Genomic DNA, 27,216 nt, shown 5'->3' on the forward strand with positions numbered 1-27,216 from the left:
CTTTTCTATTTGTCTATCTCAGAATGAAACTAAACTAAATTTATCACGTTTATGGATTAAAACCTTGTCTTTTTCTAATGTTTTAAAAACTGCATCACTATCCACACAGTTGCCCAATCAAGAAATCTGGTGATAATGAATAGTAAACTAGACTTTTGGGGGTGCATACAGGTGTCAAAGTGCAATGTTGTACACCTGAACTTACATTAAGAAGGAAAGCAAGCAAGCAATAAATAAACCTGGTAACACCTGACACACTGAATTTCTTCTCACTCTCCAATCCAATCTGGTCACTGAATCTTTTTCTTTTTCATTTTAGTAAGAGGAGGAGAGGGAGAAGGGAGAGAGATGAGATGCATCAACTTATAGTTGCAGCACCTTAGTTGTTCATTGATTGCTTTCTCATATGTGCCTTGACCGGGGGACTCCAGATGAGCCAGTGACCCCTTATTCAAACCAGCGACCTTGGGCTCAAGCCAGCGACCTTGGGGTTTTGAATCTAGGTCCTCAAAGCCCTAGGCCAATGCTGTATCCACTGCATAATCACTGGGTCAGGCTAGTCATTGAATCTTGTTGGTTCCACAACCTTTTTCCAATCTGGCCCATTTCTCTCTATCCCTGCTGCTGCTAATCCAGTTCTATCATCACTTCTCATCTTGATAATGAAAACCTCTAAAAGTGGTCTGTCTATAGCAGGGGTCCCCAAACTTTTTATACAGGGGGCCAGTTCACTGTCCCTCAGACCGTTGGAGGACTGGACTATAAAAAAAACTATGAACAGGCCCTGGCCAGTTGGCTCAGTGGTAGAGCGTCGGCCTGGCGTGCAGAAGTCCCGGGTTCGATTCCCGGCCAGGGCACACAGGAGAAGCGCCCATTTGCTTCTCCACCTCTCCCCCTCTCCTTCTTCTCTGTCTCTCTCTTCCTCTCCCGCAGCCGAGGCTCCATTGGAGCAAAGATGGCCCGGGCGCTGGGGATGGCTCCTTGGCCTCTGCCCCAGGCACTACAGTGGCTCTGGTCGCAACAGAGCGACCCCCCGGAGGGGCAGAGCATCACCCCCTGGTGGGCAGAGAGTTGCCCCTGGTGGGCGTGCCGGGTGGATCCCGGTCGGGCACATGCGGGAGTCTGTCTGACTGTCTCTCCCCATTTCCAGCTTCAGAAAAATACAGAAAAAAAAAAATTAAAAAAAAAAAAAAACTATGAACAAATCCTATGCACACTGCACGTATCTTATTTTAAAGTAAAAAATCAAAACAGGAACAAATACAATATTTAAAATAAAGAACAAGTAAATTTAAATCAACAAACTGACCAGTATTTCAATGGGAACTATGGGCCTGCTTTTGGCTGAGATGGTCAATGTGCTCCTCTCCCTGACCACCAATGAAAGAGGTGCCCCTTCTGGAAGTGCAGCGGGGGCTGGATAAATGGCCTCAGGGGGCCGCATGTGGCCTGTGGGCCGTAATTTGGAGACCCCTAGTCCATAGCCTTATACTCTTCCAATCAATTCTTCACATTGCAGACTAGGCTTCTTTACATAAAGTCAGATATCATACATATCCTTAAAATTACTCAGTAGGTCCCCACTAGTCTTAGACAACAGCTCAAATGCATTATAAGGACCCGTTTCCTTCTTCTGCTTCATCTCTTACAACTCTCTACTCCCCATTCTACACTCTAGCCCTACCACACTATATTGTTTTCTCAGAAAGTTTCATTTATGTCTTGCCTCCAAGTTTTCTATACATGCTGTAAATTCACTGCCTAATTACCTTTCCTACCTAGTCTTACACTTGCCTTCATGTAGGTGTTAGTACGGCTATTTCTCCCTCCTTGAAGTCTCCTTGATTCCTCCCCAGGCTGCGTTAGACACACCTTGAGGCATGTGATCTCATCCTGCGTATCCTGCTGTTTTCTGCACAACCATCAAACTTACCATTTTTCTTTATTTGTCTTTATCCTGCAATAGACTAACAGCTTTGTGAAGGCGCAGGCCACCACTGTATTTATGACACTTAGCATGCATCTGGCACATGGTGGTTCTCACTAAATATTTGCTAAATAAGTAAATGTATTGCTTTGAGAGCTTGAATATAAACTTTTCAATATCAACCTTAGTCTGATTTAAAGTCTTGCTTGTTGACAAAGATCACAATATCATATACCCAAATCATGCTGATAAACTAGTATAACAATTTCAAAATAATATTCCCACTAAAATATAAATTTTCAAAAGCTATATAAACTTTAATGACGGCATATAAAAATAACTGCCATTCAAATAAGTATTTGTTTTCGCCAAGAATGCCAATCACTAAGGAACCTATCTAAAAGTAACTGCATGAATGGACTTTTTTGTTTTTGTATTGATTCTTATGTTGTGTTTACATAGTTACAAGTGTACCCTTGAACATATCTCCCTCCCATTCCTTGTTCTTCTTGACACTCCCTTTGCCCCTCCCCTCACTTCCTTCCCCACTTTCCTCCATGATTTACTATCCTGCCTTCTACCTCTGTTATGTATATATACTTTCACTAATGTCTTTCCTTTCTTTGATCCCCTCCTCTCATCCCCTTTACCTTTGACCGCATTCCCTCTGGACTCTTTGACCCCTTCTCTGCCTCTCTTCCGTTCTTCAGTTCACATTGTTCATTGGATTCCTCATATGAGTGAGGTCATATGATATTTTTCTTTCTCTGCCTGGCTTATTTCACTTAGCATAACAGACTCCAGGTCTATCCATGTTGTCTCAAGGAGTAAGATTTCCTTCCTTTTCATGGCTGTGTAGCATTCCATTGTGTATATGTATCACTGCTTTTTAATCCACTTGTCTACTGATGGACACTTGGGCTATTTCCAGATCTTGGCTATTGTAAACAATGCTGCAATAAACATGGGGCTGCATTCTTCTTTTGAAGCAGTGATTTGTTATTCTTAAGACATATTCCTAGAAGTGGGATAGCTGGGTCAAAAGGCAGTTTCATTTTTAATATTTTGAGGTATCTCCATACTTTTTTCCACAGTGGCTGCACCAGTCTGCATTCCCACCAGCAGTGCAGGAGGGTTCCCTTTTTTCCACACCCTCACCAGTACTTGTTATGTGTTGTTTTGTTAATGGGCGCCATTCTGACAGGTGTGAGGTGGTATCTCATAGTGGTCTTAATTTGCATCTCTCTAATGATTAGTGATGTTGAACATTTTTTCATATGCCCATTGGCCATCTGTATGTCCTCTTTGGAGAAGTGTCTATTCAGTTCTTTTGCCCAATTTTTGATTAGATTATTTACTTTCCTGGTGTTGAATTTTACAAGTCCTTTATAGATTTTGGTTATTAACCCCTTATCAGCTGTGTTGGTGAATATGTTCTCCCATTGTGTGTGTTGTCTTTTTATTTTGTTCATATTGTCTTTAGCTGTGCAAAAGCTTTTTAGTTTGATATAATCCCATTTGTTCATACTGTTCTTTATTTCACTTGCCTGTGGAGTTAAATCAGCAAATATATTGCTGTGAGAGATGTCAGAGAGCTTATTGCCTATGTTTTCTTCCAAGATGATCATTGTTTCATGACTTACATTCAAGTCTTTTATCTATTTTGAGTTTATTTTTGTGAATGGTATAAGTTGGTGGTCTAGTTTCATTTTTTTTGCATGTATTTGCCCAATTTTCCAAGCACCATTTATTAAAGAGATTATCTTCACTCCATTGTATGTACTTACCTACTTTGTCAAATATTAATTGTCCTTAAAGGTGTGGGTTTATTTCTGGGTTCTCTGTTCTGTTTCATTACTCTGTATGCTTGTCCTTATGCCAGTATCAAGCTGTTTTAAGAAAAATGGCCTTGGAATATAACTTGATATCAGGAAATATGATACCACCCCCCGCTTTATTTTTCTTTCTCAAGATTGCTGAGGCTATTCATGTGCATTTTTGGTTCCATATAAATGTTTGGAATATTTGTTCTATATCTTTGAAGTATTACATTGGTAATTTAATAGAAATTGCATTGAATTTATATATTGTTTTGGGAAGTATAGACATTTTAATAATATTTATTCTCCCTATCTATGAACACGGTATGTGCTTCCACTTGTTTGTATCTTCCTTGATTTCTTTTATTAATGTTTTATAGTTTTCCGAGAACAGGTCTTTAACCCCTTTGGTTAAATTTACTCCTAGGTACTTTATTATTTTGGTTGTAATAGTGAAGGAGATTGTTTCCTTAATTTCTCTGACAGTTCATTGTTGGTGTATATAAATGCCACTGATTTCTGAATATTGATTTTATATCCTGACACCTTGTTCAATTCATTTATCAGGTCTAGTAGTTTTTTGACTGAGACTTTAGGGTGTTCTATGTACAGTATCAAATCATCAGCAAATAATGAAAGTTTTACTTCTTCTTTTCCAATTTGGATGCCTTTTATTTCTTCTTCTTGTCTGATTGCTGTGGCTAGGACTTCCAGAACTATGTTGAATAAAAGTGGTGAAAGGGGGCACCCTGCCTTGTACCTGTTTTAAGGTGATTGCTTTTAATTTTTTCCCATTGAGTATGATGTTGGCTATTGGTTTGTCATAGATGATCTTTATCATATGGAGGTATCTTCCCTGTATTCCCACTTTGCTTAGAGTTTTGATCATAAATGAGTGCTGGATTTTATCAAATGCTTTTTCTACATCTATTGATATTATCATGTGGTTTTTATCTTTCCTTTTGTTTATGTGTTGAATTACATTGATTGATTTGCAGATAGTGTACCAGCCTTGTCTCCCTAGAATAAATCCCACCTGATCATAATGTATGATATTTTTCAAGTATTGCTGGAACTGATTTGCTAATATTTTGTTGAGAATTTTAGCATCTAAGTTCATCAGAGATATTGGCCTATAGTTTCCTTTCTTTGTAGTGTCTTTACCTGGTTTTGGAATGAGGATTATGTTCACTTCATAAAAGGAGTTTGGAAGTTTTTCCTCCTCTTGAATTTTTTGAAATAGCTTGAGAAGGATAGGAGTTAGTTCTTCTTTGAATATTTGGTAAAATTCGCCAGTGAAGCCATTAGGTCCAAGACTTCTGTTTTTTGGGAGTTTTTTGATTAGTGTTTCAATCTCTTTTGGTGTAATTGGTCTGTTCAGGTTTTCTGATTCTTCCATATTGATTTTTGAATGATTATATATTTCAAGGAATTTATCCATTTCATCGAAGTTGTCCCATTTTTGGGCATACAGTTTTTCACAGTATTTTCTTATGATCCTTTGATTCTCTGCTGTGTCAGTTGTTACTTCTCTCTCATTTCTAATTTTATTTATTTGAGCCTTCTCTCTTTTTTTCTTGGTGAGTCTGGTTAAAGGTTCATCAACTTTGTTTATCTTTTCAAAGAAACAGCTCTTGGTTTCATTGATCTTCTTCATTATTATTTTTGCCTCTATGTCAATTATTTCCACTCCAATCTTTATTATTTCCTTCCTTCTACTTCCTTTGGGCTTTACTTGCTGTTCTTCTAGGTTCAGGGTTAAGTAGTTAATTTGAGCTTTTTCTTCTTCTTAAGGTATGCCTGTAATGCTATGAACTTCCCTCTCAGGACTGCTATTGCTGTGTCCCATAAATTTTGAGTTGTTGTATGTTCATTTTTATTTCTTTCAAAGAAGTTTTTTATTTCTTCCTTGATTTCATTGTTAACTCATTCATTATTTAATAGCATGTTATTTAACCTCCAAATGTTTGAATGTTTTCCAGTTTTTCTATTGTAGTTGATTTCTAGTTTCATGCTGTTGTGGTCAGAGAAGGTGTTTGATAAGATTTCAATCTTCTTAAATTTATTAAGACTTGTTTTGTGTCCTAACATGTGGTCTATCCTAGAGAATGTACCATAAGCACTTAAAAAGAATGTATATTCTGCTGCTTTGGGGTGAAAGGTTCTAAAGCAGTGGTTCTTAAACATTTTGAAGTCGGGTGCATTTAAAATACTACAGATAATTGTAGGCGTACTATATACAAATGTCTGATAAATATGTTAAATGATTAAGTCCAATATTAAAGAAAAAATATAAAGTCCAAGCATGCTTTTATGGTAATTAAATAAGAATGACATAATTAAATTTATTGTGACATTAAAATGCATTTTTATATTACATTTCTTGAGTTATGCTTTTTAGAATTCATAATAAAGAAGGGTTAAAAAATTTAAAAAATGACAAAAATGTTATCATATATATGTGTGTGTGTGTGTGTGTGTGTGTGTATATATGTATATATATATAGATATATATATATTCTTAGTAAGATTTAATAATTTGGCAGGTCCCAGCGCGAATGTGTTAAGTTTTTTCATTCTTGTGTTTATGAGAAACATGAGCCTGATGTGTCCTAGTGATTTCTTCAATGTTTGGGCATATATTTGAAAGGCAAACTCTTATTTCCTTGTTAATACATTGAAGAAATCCTAATTCATATCAATAGGATGTTGAAAATTGTAGTAAAATGTTCAAAGCTTTTTTAGATATTGCCACATATTCTTCTTTTATAGAACTCCAAAAGGCTTCAAGAGACAATTCCTTGTGTTTAATCATCAATCTACAATCAGTGGCTATAGCTGCCAGTTCTTCTTCTTCTATTAATGTTAAACCAAAATCACTTGAAGCTTCCATGAATGGGTTTCTAATCTAATCGTATTGTTCAGTGTGAAGTGATAGAAAATGCTATAAATTAAATTCTGCCTTCAAGTCCTTTTTTATTTACACTTAACTATTGCTCACTTCCAGAATCGGGTTCTTCAATATCATGCTTCTTTATAAGAAATCTATCCATTTTTGGGGTGTACTTATCTAAAAATAATATAATGATGTGTTAAAAATAAATATAATGATGTGTTAACAAAAAGCGGTATTTTGGTAATGAAATGGTGTAATAGAGTAACTATATTTATTTTTATATCTGGGCACATGCTGTGAACCAGTGCAGCTAGTAATTCCAGGTCTCAAATGGGAATGGTGCAGAATTAAGAAAATTCGTGGAATTAAGAAGATACGTGGTCAGGAGGGCCTGTAATTGCTGCAGGCAGGAACAAAGTATGCCCAAAAATCACATCTTACTTTATTTATAGGGCAAAGTGGGTCATTAGGAAATCAATGAGATCTTTGATCATGTTTCCAAGGCAACCCAAGAATTTTACCAAGTGCAGAAAACCCCCACCATACATATCATCTTAACTTTATACCAAACAAAGGATAGAAGAAACTTGCCTCCAGTCTTTTGGGGAACATGGGGGGTAGTGTAAACAATCCAGCACCACAGCTTAACAGCCTTTTGCAACCTAATCAGGCAAGTGAGGTGAGGGATTGGGCAGACTGTCAGCTTTAGCCAATTCCTCACACCCCTGTCCCCCAAAAATCTAAACTCCAAAAACCCTGTGGTTCTTTGGTCCCCAACAGGCACATATTTCTCTGGAATACCATAGGAAGCACCTGGAAATCTTCTAGGGTGCACCAGTGCACTCTGGTGCACACTTTGAGAACCACTGTTCTAAAGTTATCTATTAAATCCAGCTGATCTAGTGTTATTTAAGGCTGCTGCTTCTTTGTTAATTTTCTGTCTGGGGGTTCTAGCCATTGATGTTAGTGGGGTATTAAAACCCCCTACTATTGAAGTATTGGTTGTTGATCTTGCCCTTTTTGTCCATCAAAATCAGTTTTATATATTTAGGTGACCCTATATTAGGCGCATATATATTTATAACAGTTATACCTTCCTGTTGTAATGCTTTTATCATTATGTAGTGACCTTCTTTATCTCTTACTATAGCCTTTGTTTTAAAGTTTATTTTGTCAGATATTAGTATTGCTACCCCAGCTTTTTTTTCCTTTCCATTAGTGTGAAATATATTTTTTTCCATCCCTTTACCCTCAGTCTATGTGTATATTTTGTTCTGAGGTGGGTCTACTGTAGATAGCATATGTATGGGTCCTGTTTTCTTATCCATGCAGCTACCCTATTCTTTTGATTGGAACATTTAATCCATTTACATTTAAGGTTATTATTGTTATGTAGTTGTTTACTGCCATTTTATTCTTTAGATCTATAATCCTCTTTTTCTCGATTTCTTTTTTCCTTTGCCCTTTCTACAGCAAGCCCCTTAACATTTCCTGCAGCACTGTTTTGGTTGTAATGAATTCTTTGAGTTTTTTTTTTTTTTTTTGTCTGGGAAGCTTTTTATTTTCCCTTTAATTTTAAATGATAATCTTGCTGGATAAAGAAGCCTTGGTTATAGGCTCTTGTTTTCCATTACTTTGAATATTTCTTGCCATTCCCTTCTGGTCTCAACTGTTTCTGTTGAAAAGTCAATGTCATCCTTATGGGGGCTCCCCTATAGATAACTGACTTCTCTTGCCGCTTTTAGTATTTTTTCTCTATCTCTTAACTTTGGTATTTTAATTATGCTATGTCTTGATGTAGGCCTCATTGGGTTTCTCTTTACTGGGACTCTGTGCTTCTTGAACTTGTGTGATGTTTTCCTTCATCACTTTAGGAAAGTTTTCAGCTATGATTTCTTCAAACAGGTTCTCTATCCCTTGTTCTTTCTCTTCTTCAGGTACCCCTATGATGAGGATGTTATTTCTCTTCATGTTGTTAAGAGTTCTCTTAAGTTTCCTCAGACTTTTTGAGCCTCTTTTCTTTTTGATGCTCTATATCTGTGTTTTTATTTATCTTGTCCTCTAATTTGCTGATTCGATCCTCTGCTTCATCCAGCCTGCTCTTTATTTCTTCTAGTGTAGTCTTCATTTCTAATATTGTAATTGCCAATTCTGATTGATTCTTTATGATTTCAGTGTCCTTTTTGATGCCTGTAATTTCTTTATTTAGGTGCTCATTAAGTGCATCCATTGTAGCTCTGAGATCCTTAAGCATCCTCACAATCATTATTTTAAACTCTGCATCTGGTAATTTGGTTACTTCCATCTGATTCACTTCTTTTTCTGGGGATTTTTCTTGTTGATTCATATGGTTTACATTCCTCTGTCTTTCGATTCTTTCTGTGTGCGGTCTGCAAGCTTGTTAGAGTTGTGGGTCTGAGGTTGGTTTATGGAATGCGGCTTCTCCTCCAGGCCTTTATTCCTTAGCCTCTGCTGGTTGCTCAGATTTTAATTCTCCTTAACTAGTAGAATCGTTTTAAAGTCTTAATTTTTCTGCTGTTTGTTTGCTGAGTCCAGCAGGAAGCATCTGTGTTTAGGAGGAGGGAAGTGGGTGTATCTTATTTTTTTGGCCCCAGTTGAAACTCTATCCAGGAATGCGGTGGGTGTGACCTCTGAGAACCTTAAGGTGTGATTTACCCACTGTCTCTCCGAGGGCAGGGTGCATTCTCTGTATGAAGGGGGAGGTGTAGCTCAGGTCTCCTTGGAAACCTGAGTTACTGCCCCTCCCCTTTACTTCTTCCTTTCTGATCAACCTTTCACGCTGATTGGAGAGCTCTTTGGAGGTGGGTCAACTGATTCCACAATAGGCTTGTGGAGGAAGGAGGGGGCGACCGCTCCCCCAGCTATGGCCGCCTTGGCACTACAGAATGACTCAGTTCAGGTTTTCTTCTCTCCACCATCATTTGTGTCCCCGTGTCTCAATCTCCCCACTCTCCCCACGCAAGACCAGTCCTCTCAGCCCTCCTCGACCCCAGAGCCCAGGCAAGTAGCTGTGAGCAATATTTTCTCCACTGGCTCTTTAAAGCTGCTACTCCTTTCACCAGCCACTTCCCACAGACAGAACTCTTGCTCTTCTCCCCACTCAATGCTGTCAGGTTGTCTCCTCCAGTCCCTTGGTTTCTAGGCTGGGGCTCCGGTCCTGGGCCTGAGGACTCCCACCTCTCAGGGTTTCTCTTCTCTCAATGAGAGAACTTCTGGACCCTCAGTCTCAGCCTCCCCTCACTTCTGGGGGCTGGGAAGCCCCCACCGCACCCCTGCACTCCCTACCAGGCTTGGTGTGGATTCTTCTGTGCTCTTGGTTTTCGAGTCCTGTTCTTTTAGTCCAAAGTTGGTTTTTCATGGTGATTGTTCTTAAATTAATTTGTAATCCAGTTTGGTCACAGGAGGTTGCTGTCTTTGCATCTGCCTACTCCGCTGCCATCTATCAACTTGGGCCAGATCCTTTCCAGCCTCTAGAGGACACCCACATTTCTTGCCTCATGACCTTCTTCCATCTTCCAAACCAGCAGCGCTGCATCTCTCTGAGGCTTTCATTCCTAGTCATGTCTGCTGGTGACTCATGAATAGACTTCTTTAACATTATTTCACATGATGACTTTCAGGACCAGCAGGCAACTGAGGTATACGCAATATTTCATATAATTATTCTAGTTTAAAATTTTCCTGGAGATTTTAGGTATGGTTACAGGAAGAACTGGCATCTGTTAGTACTCTCTAATTTCCTTTCATCTGTCCTTAATCTGAACTGAGGTAAAGGCAAAAAGACAAGTTATCAAGGTAATAAAGGGATAATGGGAATTCCAGAGTAAAGAGACCTATGGTCTGATAAACCATGTTCTAAGCTAATTATCAAAGACCTTAAAACTTTAATGTTCAATTATATTTATATTTATGATAAATTTTCTTTAATGTCCAAAAAGACATTATATCACAAAATAAAGCTTAATTTCAACAAAACTATAAGCTTCAAATAAGGATAAATAAAATATCCCATAAATTTCTTTTTTTTTTTTTTTTACCTGTTTTCCCGTTCATACATTTCCCTAGAGGCACTTCGAAGTTGATCAATTTCTTGATTAGTTTTCAATTTGATTTGCTCCAGTTCATAAGAGAGTTTATTTTCATACTCTGTTTTATAATGGTCTCTGCAAAGAATCAAAAGAAATATCCATGAATTTATTTTTGTAAAAAAATAGTTCTTTGCTGTTCATGTAAGATTGTAATATGGCAAATATGATCTAAAGACCATGTGCCTGATAAACATAGCTATTACATATCAAGTTTTGTAATTCCTAAAAATACTATTCCAACTAGTCTCATCTAAGATTTCCTTTTAAACAGTCTGTCCTTAAGGCTTACTTACTACATGAAATGTTAGCTAACTAATTTTGAATAATTACTCATCTTCAAAAATATTTTACTAACAGTTTTTAATGAATATGGTTGGAGATTTGAAAACTGACACATATGGAATGGCCTTCATTTAGAAATATAAACTGGCATGGTGTAGGCTGCCAGACAAATAATACGGGGTGAGGCAAAAGTAGGTAATAGTTGTGAGTATGAGAAACATAGTTGTTTTTGTATTATTATTTATTGTATTATTTTCCACTTGAACTGCAAACCTACTTTGCCCAACCCTGTATTAAAAAAATACATAAGAACAAAATGACTCTAATTGAGTCTTTAGAAAACTTTTCCTTCAAAGCACAAAAACCTAGCCACTGTGATCTCTCAGCAAAGTCACAAAACATTACACAGGGTATTAGCAGAAACACAAACAAATAAAAAATACCACAGACTAGGAAAAAAGTCATGAATATGTAAAGTCTTAAAGGATAAAATTTAGAATTTGTTTTAGTTTTTGATGTACTGCTAAAAATAAATACTCAAGGATTATAAGGGCTATTAATATGAAGTTACTCTAGTAGCTTATATATCTAGTTGAAGTGAGAAGACAAGTGAAATAGAGGGGTCTGAGTCCAGAGCCTGTGTCTTCAAACAGTACGGAGTGCTGTTTCCTCATCTTCTTTTTGTGTCACAGTTAGGAAAAAGTCAGTTTCGTCAGGCTCTGTATGATTAGATTTTCTTTGAAAAGGTATCTCTATGGAGACACTTATATACTTTATTTTCAAAAACATGTATATAGAGATCTTAAGTTATAGGCAATCAAGAAGCTTATGTTGTAAAATATAAAATAAATAAAAATAATTACAGTATATGTATATATCCCTACCTAAAAGGCTTTTGGTTGGAAAAGCCACAACATTTTAAGAAAAATAAATTGGAATGAGAACATCTTGTCCTGGCTGGTGGCACAGTGGATACTGTTGGCCTAGAGCGCCATGGTCTACAGTACAATCTCAAGGGTACTGGCTCTACTCTGAGGTTGCTGGTTCGAACCCCAATCAGGGCACACAGGAGAATCAATCGATGGTACAACTAAGCGAACAACAACTTGATGATTCTCTCTCCCCTTTAACTCTTCCCCTTAAAAAATAAAGAGATAATACCTTAAAAGAAAACAAAAATGAAGTTCGTATTATCTTAACAACATCCTATAGACCTTAAACATAAAAATCACTATTCCCGAATGCAAGTTCTCCCACAAAGAAGTTGGCGTTAATATCTATTTATATATAAAATAATGGAAATCTTGCCTGGATGTTACATATTTTTCATACATCTCTTCCCTAGCCTTTTTGGTTTCTTCGAGTTGAGCCTGAAGTCTTTCCAGGCGGTCCTCTTCATGGGCACAGCGAACACTGAGCTCCATGTTTTGGCGATTGAGATATTCTTTATCCTTCTGCAGTAAGGTAACAGTGTGCTGTAAGGTGGCTACCTGCATATATGCAGAGACAGACAGCATTCAGAGCAATGTCATTTTACTTTTAAACATTTACTGTATTATTTTCTTTCATTTGTGCTTTTGCTCACCACATAAAAAGGGCTAATTCTCACCCTGCATTTTTTTACCCAAGCACAGTTAGCTACTAAAGGCTCTTCTTCTAGGCAACTACATTAAAAAGGAAAAAACGGTCCTCCTACAATTCTGTCCTATGTCCACAATCATTGTGCAATAAAACACAAATGAGTTTACCTCTTTTGATAAGTCACTTCTTTCTTTAGCTTGAATTGTATGAGAGGCTTCAAGTATTTCATGTTTTCTCCTTAACTCATTTACTTCCTGTTCAAGTGCATCACGTTCACTAAAAAATTCAAATACATTTTTTATTCATTTTTACTAATATAAAATTCAAATATACATATAAGGTTTACATTTACTTTTAAAAGATTTTATTCATTTTACAGAGGAGAGAAAAAGAGAATGAGAGAGACAGAGAGAAAGAGAGAGAGAAAGAGAGAGAGAAAGAGAGAGAGAGAGAGTGAGAAAGGGGGGGCGGAGCATAAAGCATTAACTCCCACATGAGCCTTGACCAGGCAAGCCCAGAGTTTTGAACTGCGACCTCAGTGTTCCAGGTTGACGCTTTACCCACTGCGCCACTACAGATCAGGCTACATCTCTTTTTACAATGCATATTTTAAAAATGTTAACTATGTTCCAGGAAACTGAACAAAGATACTAGTTGTGGGGCTTTAGTGTCATTCAATAAACAATACAGTATCTGCTTTTCAAATATAGAAGACTGTTCAAGATTTTTTCCAGCTACATACTTTATTATCTTTATTTATATTTATTATCTTTAAAAATATGTAAACTACACCAGTCAGCAAAGTAAATAATAATACTTTCTAAATAAGGTACATTCTGATAGCTTTTCACTAATCATTTTCAATCTTAACTTGAAGCCCAACTTTTTAAAGAATTTATACATGGCTCGATGCTTTCAGTTCTGGGTCAAAAAGACCTTAACTCATCACTCAGATTGAATAGCAGATACACAGGCAGGTTTCTTATAAATCTTTCATTTATAAATTGTTTATAATTACCTAGAGATTCTATTTTCTATATTCAAACCAGATCTTTCCCCCAACAGTAAAACCAAGAATTGGACCAAACCTATTTTAGATTTCTTTAAAAATGAGCAGAGAAATAAATTTCTTACTCTTAAGTTACCTCTCCAGCCAGAATCAGTTCCTTTGCACTTTATTTCACTTACTCACTTGGTATATCCATGGAGAGGGTTATTAAGAATTGTTTTACTTTTCATTAGGTTTCCAATAACTCATTTAGAAAGATATATTTCTTCTAGTTAACAAAGTATTGTGTTTAATGAGAAAAGTGAGCAAAGCACAAGTTAAAAATAACAATCATCCTTAAACTCACTAACTAAAGATGACTATCAGTATTATATTTTGGTACATATTACTTTAAGTATGTTGTGCTTTTATATGCAGATGTTTTCATTGTCACAAGTTAATAATCATGCTCTCTTTGCTATGGGTTTTTTAAATGTAAAATTATAAAATCACAATATAGCAAAAGACCCATAAACTTGCTATCCATAGTTGATAAAAATTAACATTTGTCTATATTTAGATTAAAGTTTTCTTAAAATAGAAAGAATATTGTGAGTAAACTTGAAGTTTTCTACATTATCCTCACTGTTACTATATCATCCCCATAATAAAATGATGAATTTAGTGTTTCTACATTTTTTACATATTACTCAACAATTGTTAATGTTTTATATTTACTTTGTATTATTTACTATACATGACTTTGTCATATTTATTCTTTGTTGTTCATATATGTGAATAACTATATATGGATACACACATATACACAGGTATGCTCATCTACATACATATACATATGCATTTCTCCCAACTATTTAAGAGTTATATGCAAACATTATGTCCATTTACCTCTAAATAATTCACTCTAAATTTCCCAAGATTAATATTTGCTTATATAAGCAGAGTAGCAATCAAATTCAGGAGAGTTAGCCCTAATGCAATATGTATTTAAATGTACAATCCAGTTTCAAAATTATCAACTGGATAATTCTTTTTTTTTCTGAAATGAAAAGCGGGGAGGCAGAGAGGCAGACTCTCGCATGCACCCAACCAGGATCCACCCAGCATGCCCACTAGGGGGCGATGCTCTGCCCATCTGGGGCATTGCTCCATTGCAGCAGGAGCTGCACCTGAGGTGGAGGCCACGGAGCCATTCTCAGTGCCCGGGCCAACTTTGTTCCAATGGAGCCTTGGCTGCAGGAGGGGAAGAGAGAGACAGAGAGAAAGGTGAGGAGAAAGAGTGGAGAAGCAGATAGATGCTACTCCTGTGTGCCCTGGCTGGGAATTGAACCTGGGACTTCCACATGCCAGGCTGATGTTCTACCACTGAGCCAACCGGCCAGGGCCTGGACAATTCTTAATGGCAATTTTTCACTGGTCGAGGATCCAATGTATTATCATGCATTCCATTTGGATGTCATGTGTCCTTAGTTTCCTTTAACCTTGAACAGTTCCTTAGCCTTTCATGACATTGATTAGATTCATATTAAGCACTTTGGGCAAGAATACTATATAAGTAATAATGTGTTTTTCGTAGATCACATAAAGAGGCACATGATGTTACTTGATCCACTGACTGTTGATAGTAATTTAGATCATTTGCCCAAGATTGTACCTGCCAAAGTTCTCAAGTATAAAGGTACCTTCTTGCTTTTTGCATTTAATAAGTAATCTATGGGTACCTACTTTGAAATTGAATATTCTGTTCCCAAACATACTTCTTGCCATGGTTTTAGTTTACATTAGATTCTGAGTCTATAAATAGTATTATGAAGTTAGAAAACAGTAATTCTAATATGCATATAAATTTATTGACATTTTACATATAAATATCTTCTTTATTATTAGCATCTACTCAGGGATTCTTATTCTATTCCATGGATGGTAACATTATTGTTAATATTCATTTTGATATTTAAATTGCACCATATTTGGCCAGTTGGAGCCCCTTCAAAACAGCTATTGTGGTGTTGAATTAGAATTAGAAATATCAGTATGATTTTTCCACAGTGTGTTAAGCTCTCCCATCCTACCTGATTCCTCTCCATCACCTCTGCCTACTGAAAGGGCCTAGAAACAATGACCAATGAAGCAATGACCAGCATCCAAAACTTAATTTATGAATAGTATTCCTCATTAAAAGGAATCAGGACTCCTTATAGAAAGGGCTGAGGCAATGAAATTACAAAATAAAACTGAGAACATTATGTTATGCTAGAAAATAGAAAACTGCTTTAAAAAATTAAAAAATAAGCACATGTATTTTTTGCTTTGCAAAATTTTTTTTTTTTTTTTCATTTTTCTGAAGCTGGAAACAGGGAGAGACAGTCAGACAGACTCCCGCATGCGCCCGACCGGGATCCACCCGGCCCGCCCACCAGGGGCGGTGCTCTGCCCCCCAGGGGGCGATGCTCTGCCCATCCTGGGCGTCGCCATATTGCGACCAGAGCCACTCTAGCGCCTGAGGCAGAGGCCACAGAGCCATGCCCAGCGCCCGGGCCATCTCTGCTCCAATGGAGCCTTGGCTGCGGGAGGGGAAGAGAGAGACAGAGAGGAAAGCGCGGCGGAGGGGTGGAGAAGCAAATGGGCGCTTCTCCTGTGTGCCCTGGCCGGGAATCGAACCCGGGTCCTCCGCACGCTAGGCCAACGCTCTACCGCTGAGCCAACCGGCCAGGGCTTTGCTTTGCAAAATTTAATGCTTTGTATTTCATTTACCCACATAGATAAAGATCTTATTTAATCATTTAACTGCTACACAGAATTAATTGTAGAAATAAATCACAGTTCATTTTCCATTTCACTATTGAAAAGCACATGAATTATTTCTAGTAATGGTGCAATTAACCTATACCTGTTTCCTTTTGCACATTTGTGAAGATTTATAAAGAACATAAAAGTGATTTTTCACCCCAATTTATCTATATCTTTGTGACCAGACCATTTTTTTTAAATCCCTTCTTTCCATTGAGTGAACCGAAGGGTTCACAGTGGGAGCCCCCTCTTGCTTGTTTGCTTCTCTGTTACAAATTCTAGCACATGAAGATGTTTATCATATTTTGGGGCATATGCATATGATATACTGACACCCATGCTCTCACCACCTAGCCTCAATAATTATCAATGCAGAACTCAACTTGGTTCTTTTATCCTTCATTCATGTCCACTATATTGTTCTGATGATTATGCTTTTTAGTTTTCTCTTTCCACATTTTATGTTGTATTGCTACAGAGTTACAGTTGCAGAGAGGATATCAAAACACCAATTCAAAGTATTATTTTATCATCACAATCTACTTCATTTTGAAATGATTCTTTTGAAATCCAGCTTTATTCAAAAGCCAAGAGTATAGCTCTCATGGATTTCAAGCTCCAATAATTACTGTATTTTGACATAAAAATACCTATGCAATAATACATAACCCATGTCAGTCATAGGAGGAGTAGAAGCACTAATGTTATATCCCCAAATCCTTGTAGATTTACCTATGGTGTTATACAATGTCTTCTTTCATTCATGAAGTGAATGAAAGTGTTCATTCATTTATAAAGTATTCATTGAGTGACCACTGTATTTCAAAAATTATTTTATGTACCAGTATATATAGCAGTAAACGATTCAGATAATCTCTCTCTGTGTGTAAATACATAATGACTTTCATAAATAATCCTTTATTTGATCTTCTTAGTTTAAATAGTACAGTTATTTATATTAGCATCATCTCAGAGATAGCAAAACCTTGGCTTAGAATGATAAGGTTTACCTAAGGGACATACACTAAATAGTGCTTCATTAATGTATAAACAACAGAAAAAAAAAACTTCAGATAAAACAATAAAGTATTTAAATTGATTTCATAAAATAAAAACAAGTAAAATTTTAAAAATATTTGTAAACATGGGATTTTACTGGGTCCCTATCTTCTAAGATATTACATTTTAAAATAGCAGCAACTTCTAAACAAAATAAAAAAAAATGATATAAAAATACAATTTAAAACCCACAAACTGACAAAACTGCATGCTTTTATGCAATGAAGAATACGATACATGTCAGAAAAATAAAAAGATAAGCTACAGACTGGAAGAAAATATTTGCCAAAGATATACTTGATAAAGGACTGTTACTTAAAACAAAGAACTTTTAAACTCAATGGTAAGAAAACAAACAACTCAATTAAAAAATGAGCCAAAGAACTTAACAGACACCTTGTCAGAGGAGATATACGGATGGCAAATAAGCACATGAAAAGATGCTCCAAATCATGTCATCAGAGAAATGCAAATTAAAGTAACAATGAGTAACCCCAAAACATCTATTAGAATAGCTGACATCCAGAACACGGACAACACCGAACGCTGGCAAAACTGTGGAGCAACAGGAATTCCCACACACTGCTGGTGGAAATACAAAATGGTACAGCTACTTCTGGATAGACTGTTTGGCAGTTTCTTACAAAACTAAGCATAATTTTACCAAATGTTGTGCTCCTTGTTTTTTATCCAAAAGAGCTGAAAACTGTGTCCATACAAAATTTGGCACAAGGAACGCTGGCCAGTTGGCTTGGTGGTAGAGCATCGGCCAATCATGTGGATGTCCTGGGTTTGATTCCAGGTCAGGGCACACAGAAGAAGCGACCATCTGCTTCTTTGCCCCTTCTCCTCCCTCTTCTTTCACTCTCTTCCCCTCCAGCAGCCATGTCTCAACTGATTCAAGTGTATCACCCCAGGCGCTGAGGATGGCTCATGGAGCCTCTGCCTCAGGTGCTAAATGGCCCCAGATGGGCAGAGCATCTGCCCCAGATGGGGGTTGCCAATGGATCCTAGTCAGGGCACAGGTGGGAGTCTGTCTCTCTATCTCCCCTCCTCTCACTTTGAAAAGAAGAAAAAAAAATCTGGCACAAGGATATTTATAGCAGCCTTATTCATAACTGCCAAGCCTGACTTGTGGTGGCACAGTGGATGGAGTGTTGACCTGGAACATTGAGGTCGCTGGTTTGAGACCCTGGGTTTGCACGGTTAAGACACATATGGAAGTTGATGCTTCCTTCTTCTTCCCCTTTATCTCTCTCTCTCTCTCTCTCTCTCTCTCTCCCCTCTCTAAAATAAATAAATAAGAATCTTAAAAAATACCCCAAAAAAACAAACTGCCAAAAACTTGGAAGCAATCAAGATGACCTCTAGTAGATGAATGGATAAATGTTGGAATGACTTTAGCTAATGGAATGTTATTCAATGCTAAAAAGAAAAGAGCTTACAAGACATGAAAAGATATGGAGGAAACTTAAATATTACTAAAAGAAGCCAATCTGAAAAGACTCTATACTGTATGATTTCAACTATGTGACTTTCTGAAAAAGTCAAAATTACGGAGACAGAAAAAGAGTAAGGTATAGTTATATGGCACATAATGATTTTTGGTCAAAGGCGAACTGCATATATGATGGTGGTCCCATAAGATTATAATGGAGCTGAGAAATCCCTGTTGTTTAATGACATCATACTCATACATTGTAGAGCAATGCAGCACATGCTTGTGGGGATGCTGATGCAAATACACCTACTACATTGCCAGCTGTATGAAAGTACAGCGCATACAATCACGGTAGCAGCTGTACCATCTAGGTTTGTGTGAGTGTACTTTATGATCTTCACATAATGATCAATTGCCTAACGATGCATCTCTCTAGAACATATTCCCATTGTTAAGCAGTACATGACTGTATAAAGCAGAAATAACAATGTCGATGGTAAAAATTCAGGTGACTTCAGTGCATTTTAAAAACGAGAAAAATGACTAACCATCTTAACTACTTACCTCTTAACTTTATCATAATTCACTTGACGGTAATCACCTTGCTGAATTAACTGTTTTGTGTCAGCTAATTCTAAGGTCAAACGTTGACATCTATTTTGAAGCTCAGAATAGTTTCTTCGATCTTCCTCATAAGTCTATACACCAAAACAATAATAAAACATTTCAAACGAAACACAGTTGACCAAATTCTGCATTGAATTCTGTTAAGCTGTGAATGTCCTCATAATATAAAAACATCCTTAATTTTTCTATTTAGGTATTTTTCTCTATACAAGAACAGGTAATCTTAAACTCAGAGTAGTTGGTAAGTCTATTAGTTTAAAATTTCAGCTCTGTTTTTTACACAAAAAAATAGTACACCTATGCCTTGGTTACTAGAATATTACATACAATAACCACAAATGTTAAATGACATTTTCAACATATACCAAGTTACTATCAGATGCTTAAGACACAGAAATGAATAAAACATAGCCCCTGTTCTTAAGGAGTTCACAATTTAGAAACAAAGAGCCACATAAATATCAAATATCTACAATTAAATAAAGTTACTAAAGAGATTAATCATGCAGTTTCCATGACAGTATTCAGAAAAAATGAAATTTTGTGGCACTTGGAACATATTTCTACACTGATCTTTTCTCCAGTCACCAGACCAGTAGGAAGAGAATGTAGAACTATGGGAGAGAGGTAGAAGTGAAACTTGAAAGCTATGACCTGGTCCCGCTTACTCTGAGCCTCATTTCTCATGGTCACAATTTATCCTTCAACCCTAATGAAGGTCTCAAGTTCTCTAAACACACCAACCTTTCTTTAATGTGATCTTACTGCCTGAATAGCTGCATAGTACCTGAACATCTGCCTTTAGAACAGCGATCTCTCTGTACCGTCAAATTGTATCCTATATACCTCACCAGAATCTAAACATCTTCGAAGCAGGAACTTTGTCTTATTTACCACTGAATCTTCAACACTTTACACAGTACTTGCAATACAGTAAATGTGAAATAAATGCTTTGAATAAATTAAGAAATAAATATATATGGAAATGAAAAGTTGACAGGTTCTGGGGTAAAGCTGATGGTGGCTTGCAAGATCTTGTAAATTCAAAAGGGGAAAATAAGTAAAAACTCTATCTCTGTGTCATGTTTCTAGAATGAAAATTCACTATGGTATTGATTATAGATTCAATAGCTGAGGATAACCCATCATCATCATATCAAGAAACCACTTCCTTCCTCACCCATAAGAAGCAATACCTTATCCATTCAAGTTTTATGATGAGATTATAAGAACTCAGTCACATTTTCAGGGTCTACTTCTAATCCCAGTTCTCTTGCTATTTCTACCATATCTGCAGTTATTTCCTTCTCTACTGAAGTCTTGAAATCCCTAAAACTCATTTATGAGAAGTGGAATAAACTTCTGCTATTGTTTGTATTTTGACTTCTTCCCATGAACCATAAATGCTCTTAATGGCATCTAGAATGGTGAACCCTTTCCAGGTTTACAATTTACTTTGCCCAGATCCATCACAGGAATCACTCTCTATGGCAACTATAGCCTTAAGAAATGTGTATCTTAAAAAATGAAACTTGAAAATCAAAATTCCTCCTTTAATTCATGGGCTGCAGAATGAATGTTGTGTCATAGGCATTAAAAGAACATTGATTAAATTGTATATCTCCATCAGAGCTCTTGATCAAGTATACTGTCAATGAACAGTAATATTTTCCAAGGAATCATTTTTCTGAGCAATAAGGGTCAATGATGGGCTTATAACATTAGTAAGCCATGTTTTAATCAGGCTTTGTTGTTCTGTGTATAGAGCATATGCTGAGTGGATTCAGCATAATTCTTAAGAGTCCTAGGATTTCTGTAATGGTAAATGTGAACTGGCTTCAACTTCAAGTCACCGGCTACATTAGCCCCTAACAAGAGAGTCAGCCTATCCTTTGTAGCTTTGAAACCAGGCACTGACTTCTCCTCTATAACTATATCAGGGGATAGTTCAAAAATGAGTATGAAGTGATCAAATATCCCCTAATTTTTGTGAGCAGTATGCAAGTCCTAGATAGCAACCTTAAAAATAATCTCCAATGAAAAAAAGGGCAAAGGGCTTTTAATAGATATTTTTCCAAAGACAACATACTAATGGACAGTAGACATCTGAAAAGATGCTCAAGATCACTAAATCATCAGAGAAATGCAAATTAAAACCACAAGGACATATTACCTCACACCTGTCAGAATGGCTATCATCAATAAATCAACAAACAAGTGTTGGCAAGGATGTTAATAATAGGATATCCTGGCGCACAGTTGGAATGCAGATTGGGGTGACACTGTGAAAAGCAGTATGGAGTTACCTCAAAAAACTGAAAATGGAACTACCTTATGATCCGGTGATTTCACTTCTGGGAATATATCTGAAGAAATCCAAAACACTTATGCACTCCTATGTTTACTGTGTTATTTATAAGAGTATAATTCGGAAGCAGCCCCAATGACATCAGTACATGAGTGGATAAAAAAGCTGTGGTACATTTACACAATGATATACTACTGAACTTGAAACAGAATAAACCCTTATCATTTGCGAAAGCACAGATGGAGACAACATTGCGCTAAGTGAAATGTCAGTATGTGAAATACAAGTACCCTAGAATTTCTCTCATATGTGCAATCTAATTAACAAAATAAACTCACAAACAAAACAGAAACAGTCTCAAAGATAAAGGAACTAACAGCTGTCAGAGGGGCAGGAGAGTTGGGGAGAACGGGTGAAAAGGTAAAAGGATCAAAAAAAACCCATCACAGAGGCAGACACTGACTACCAGAGGGAAAGGGGGGCGGGGGAGGTGGAAGAGGGTGCAGAGGAAACCCCATCACAGAGGCAGACACTGACTACCAGAGGGAAAGGGGGGCGGGGGAGGTAGAAGAGGGTGCAGAGTAACCCCATCATAGAGGCAGACACTGACTACCAGAGGGAAAGGGGGGCGGGGGAGGTAGAAGGGGGTGCAGAGTAAACCCCATCACAGAGGCAGACACTGAGTACCAGAGGGAAAGGGGGCGGGGGAGGTAGAAGAGGGTGCAGAGGAAACCCCATCACAGAGGCAGACACTGAGTACCAGAGGGAAAGGGGGGCGGGGGAGGTAGAAGGGGGTGCAGAGTAAACCCCATCACAGAGGCAGACACTGAGTACCAGAGGGAAAGGGGGGCGGGGGAGGTAGAAGGGGGTGCAGAGTAAACCCCATCACAGAGGCAGACACTGAGTACCAGAGGGAAAGGGGGGCGGGGGAGGTAGAAGAGGGTGCAGAGTAAACCCCATCACAGAGGCAGACACTGAGTACCAGAGGGAAAGGGGGCGGGGGAGGTAGAAGAGGGTGCAGAGTAAACCCCATCACAGAGGCAGACACTGAGTACCAGAGGGAAAGGGGGGCGGGGGAGGTGGAAGAGGGTGCAGAGGAAACCCCATCACAGAGGCAGACACTGAGTACCAGAGGGAAAGGGGGGCGGGGGAGGTAGAAGGGGGTGCAGAGTAAACCCCATCACAGAGGCAGACACTGAGTACCAGAGGGAAAGGGGGGCGGGGGAGGTAGAAGAGGGTGCAGAGTAAACCCCATCACAGAGGCAGACACTGAGTACCAGAGGGAAAGGGGGCGGGGGAGGTAGAAGAGGGTGCAGAGTAAACCCCATCACAGAGGCAGACACTGAGTACCAGAGGGAAAGGGGGGCGGGGGAGGTGGAAGAGGGTGCAGAGTAAACCCCATCACAGAGGCAGACACTGAGTACCAGAGGGAAAGGGGGCGGGGGAGGTGGAAGGGGGTGCAGAGGAAACCCCATCACAGAGGCAGACACTGAGTACCAGAGGGAAAGGGGAGCGGGGGAGGTGGAAGAGGGTGCAGAGTAAACCCATCACAGAGGCAGACACTGAGTACCAGAGGGAAAGGGGGGCGGGGGAGGTGGAAGAGGGTGCAGAGTAAACCCATCACAGAGGCAGACACTGAGTACCAGAGGGAAAGGGGGGCGGGGGAGGTGGAAGAGGGTGCAGAGTAAACCCCATCACAGAGGCAGACACTGACTACCAGAGGGAAAGGGGGGCGGGGGAGGTAGAAGGGGGTGCAGAGTAAACCCCATCACAGAGGCAGACACTGAGTACCAGAGGGAAAGGGGGGCGGGGGAGGTGGAAGAGGGTGCAGAGTAAACCCCATCACAGAGGCAGACACTGAGTACCAGAGGGAAAGGGGGGCGGGGGAGGTGGAAGAGGGTGCAGAGTAAACCCCATCACAGAGGCAGACACTGAGTACCAGAGGGAAAGGGGGGCGGGGGAGGTGGAAGAGGGTGCAGAGGGGACAGATGGTGATGGAAGGAGACTGGACGTGGGGTGGTGAACACACAATACAATATACAGATGATGCACTACAGAATTGTACACCCAAAAACTACATAATTTTTTTAATCAATGTCACCCATTAACTCAATTAAAAAATAACCAGCTCAAGATGTAGAAAAAGTAACTTTAAGAATTACTAAATATTTAAAAATGATCACTTTTCCAAATGAAATTAAATACTATTATCCTAAATCTGCAAATAAAACTCATCTGACAAAGCATCATATATGTGGAAATTTTAAAGATTTTGAGAAAGGAACTTTTATTTCTAGATCTAAGTGGTGGTTAACCGGGTATACTGACTTTGTAAAAATTCAATGAAGACTTCTTGTGTATGTAAAATGAGGCTTCATCCAGGAAAATGGTCACAGGACAGAGTTCTGCAGGGAGGCTTGTTTTTGGCATGGAGAGGGAGACATCTGAGAGTCACACATCGAAGAGGAGAGGGAGCAGGAAAGAAGGGTAGTGAACAGACTCTCACTTTTTCAACTCAATATTTTTCTCTGTTTGTTTGATGTACACAAAAAACTGAAAATATCATAAAATACAGTGTTTTGCAACAGTTATCAACTATTAGACCTTTCATATTTATAAGAAGATGCCTTTCCTTCCCAAGCCTATTTCCAAACATCAGCAGCTAAACATTTCAGATTATTAAAACTGTGGGAGATAAAAGATACCCTGGAGATCATCTATCTTCTTATTTTCAAGATAAGAACCGTAAGGCAGAGAGGGTTAAATGGTTTGTCCAGGACTCCGAGCTAGTAAAGACAGAGGTACAATCTAGGTTCTTGAGCTCATCCATAGTTTGTTCTTTTCTTGATTGTAAGTACCTATTTGTTGAGGAATCGATTCTCTGGAAACTATTAAACAATGGATCAGAAGTTAATATTATTATTTACTGCTCAAATTCAGGGTGTTAAGAACTTGAGTTGAAAATTATATGAGTTCAAATATGGCACATGCATAAATCATACTTAATGTTAGACTCCCTTTAAAACAATAATTATAATTATGCAGTTAGGTAATTTTTTTTTTTTTAAGATTTTATTTATTCATTATAGAGAGGAGAGAGAGAGAGAGAGAAGGGGGGAGGAGCAGGAAGCATCAACTCCCAAATGTGCCTTTGACCAGGCAAGCCCAGGGTTTTGAACCGGCAACCTCAGCATTTCCAAGTTGACGCTTTATCCACTGCACCACCACAGGTCAGGCGGTAATTTTTTTTTTAAATTTTATTTTACTAGGCCTGGCCGGTTGGCTCAGTGGTAGAGCGTCGGCCTGGCGTGCAGAAGTCCCGGGTTCTATCCCTGGCCAGGGCACACAGGAGAGGCACCCATCTGCTTCTCCACCCCTCCCCCTCTCCTTCCTCTCTGTCTCTCTCTTCCCCTCCTGCAGCCAAGGCTCCACTGGAGCAAAGATGGCCCGGGCGCTGGGGATGGCTCCTTGGCCTCTGCCCCAGGCGCTAGAGTGGCTCTGGTCGCAACAGAGCGACGCCCCGGAGGGGCAGAGCATTGCCCCCTGGTGGGCAGAGCATCGCCCCCTGGTGAGCGTGCTGGGTGGATCCCAGTCGGGCACATGCGGGAGTCTGTCTGACTGCCTCCCCGTTTCCAGCTTCAGAAAAATACAAAAAAAATTAATAATAATAAAATTTTTTTTATTTTACTGATAGCAAGAGAGGAAGGAAGAAAGAGAGAGAGAGAGAGAGACAGGAACATCAATCTATTCCTGCATGTACCTTGGCTAGGGACCAAACCGGCAACCTCTGCGCTTTGGGATGACGCTCCAACCAACTGAGCATCTGGCCAGGGCCAGTTACGTCATTTTAAATAGTCAGCAGCTGTGTACACCAGAAGGTATAATACACTGCTTTAAATCTTTTGTCTCTCACATCATGTAAACTGAGAGTGGTAACCTACATGGCAAAATAAATCTCTAATAAATGAAGCAATCTTCTGCCTGTGGGGAGGAAGAGCAGCTAAGACAATTGGAAATGGAATATAGTGCCATTTACCTTAAGGTCAGTGGTTCAAATCAGAATTAGTTTATACTGGTTAGTAGTTTAGTAAATACAAAGAAATGATTTGGTTAGGCATTTGGGAAAGTGAGAATTCATGCCTCAGAATTCTCACAAATTGGGCAGGAATAAAAAAGAAACTTCAGGAAGCAGTTAATAATCCCTGAAATATAAAAACCCAGGTAACAAGCATGTATCATTAGTGAAATACCTGATTTTCATACAAATAAAATTAACTGGATTACTCACATATGACTACTTAAGATGAGACTCAAGGTAATCCTGCAGAACTTTTCTCAATAAATGTAAACAAGGAAGTTACCTTGAACAAAACACTCTTTCTGCTTCCTAGTTACCGAAGTTCTCATAGGAGAAAAATACTTCACCATTTCCTCATGAAACTTAATAGCTTTATTAAGTATAGACTTAATAAAATATAGACTCACAGGATGACGTCAGAGTAATGGCGGGGTAGGAAGCGATACCGAAAAATCTCCCCCAAAACTCAACAAGATCTTCAACCAGAAACAGAAAAACCTATACTTGGAGCTTCCAGATGCTTCGCAATACACCCAAAGGTATGATTGAGTGAAAAATTGGCTAAATATATAACCAAACCCTGAAGGAAATAGGGAGTAAGAAATGCTCCGCCTTCCTCACTAACCTAAACAGGGCGGCTTTCTCTGGTAACTGTGAATATAGAAACTGAGGCAGGCAAAGGGGGTGAATAGATCCAGGCCGCCGCGGCACAAACGGCCGAACCAGGCTGTGGCACACAGATCCAAGCCGAGGAAAATCTGATCCTGTGGCAACCCGGGCAATATAAAATATAGACTTAATGCCCTACATAGTATTAACAATTTTTCCTTTGAAATAAAAGAAGCATGATTAAATGAATCTACAATAGCAAAATGGCTGCACATAGTTTAGCTACATATACTGGTTCAAAATTCTGACTGCTATAAAGAGATCTAAAAAAAAAAAAAAAAAAGATCTCATAATTAGGAAATAGAAGTATAGCAATTATGAACACACTAAGTACCGTACACAAGCTCATGTACATAATATAGCTCAAAATATGCTACAGACCAGTGCTGGTCCACCAGAAATTTCGTGCGGGTCTGTGAGAGTTAACTACTCTGATATTGTCTGAAGATTATAGACCCAATGATTATAGACTCTATAATCTATATTCTATAGCCTGTTATTTGACACTTCTAACAAACTCTAAACTTGAAGTAAAAGATGTACCCTATCTTCTAGTGTTAGTTTCTAAATAACTAAAGATGTGGAAAAAAATTAATGAAAGAGGATCCTGGAAATTCATG

General features: G+C 38.4%; 1 protein-coding gene across 4 annotated transcripts in view; it reads right to left on the bottom strand.

The window, feature by feature from the left end:
• Positions 1–27,216, bottom strand: part of PIBF1 (progesterone immunomodulatory binding factor 1) — a 238,431-nt gene that overhangs the window by 179,536 nt on the left and 31,679 nt on the right. For all 4 annotated transcript variants that reach the window (XM_066237052.1, XM_066237053.1, XM_066237051.1 and 1 more), the window contains exons 6-9: positions 19,479–19,612; positions 12,783–12,891; positions 12,343–12,524; positions 10,702–10,827 (exon numbers count right to left, since the gene is read on the bottom strand). In XM_066237052.1, coding sequence (XP_066093149.1) covers positions 10,702–10,827; positions 12,343–12,524; positions 12,783–12,891; positions 19,479–19,612 — 551 coding nt within the window. The remainder of the gene's footprint in view (positions 1–10,701; positions 10,828–12,342; positions 12,525–12,782; positions 12,892–19,478; positions 19,613–27,216) is intronic.

The sequence above is a fragment of the Saccopteryx bilineata genome, chromosome 6, assembly GCF_036850765.1.
Source record: "Saccopteryx bilineata isolate mSacBil1 chromosome 6, mSacBil1_pri_phased_curated, whole genome shotgun sequence".
NCBI classification, from domain to species: Eukaryota; Metazoa; Chordata; class Mammalia; order Chiroptera; family Emballonuridae; genus Saccopteryx; species Saccopteryx bilineata.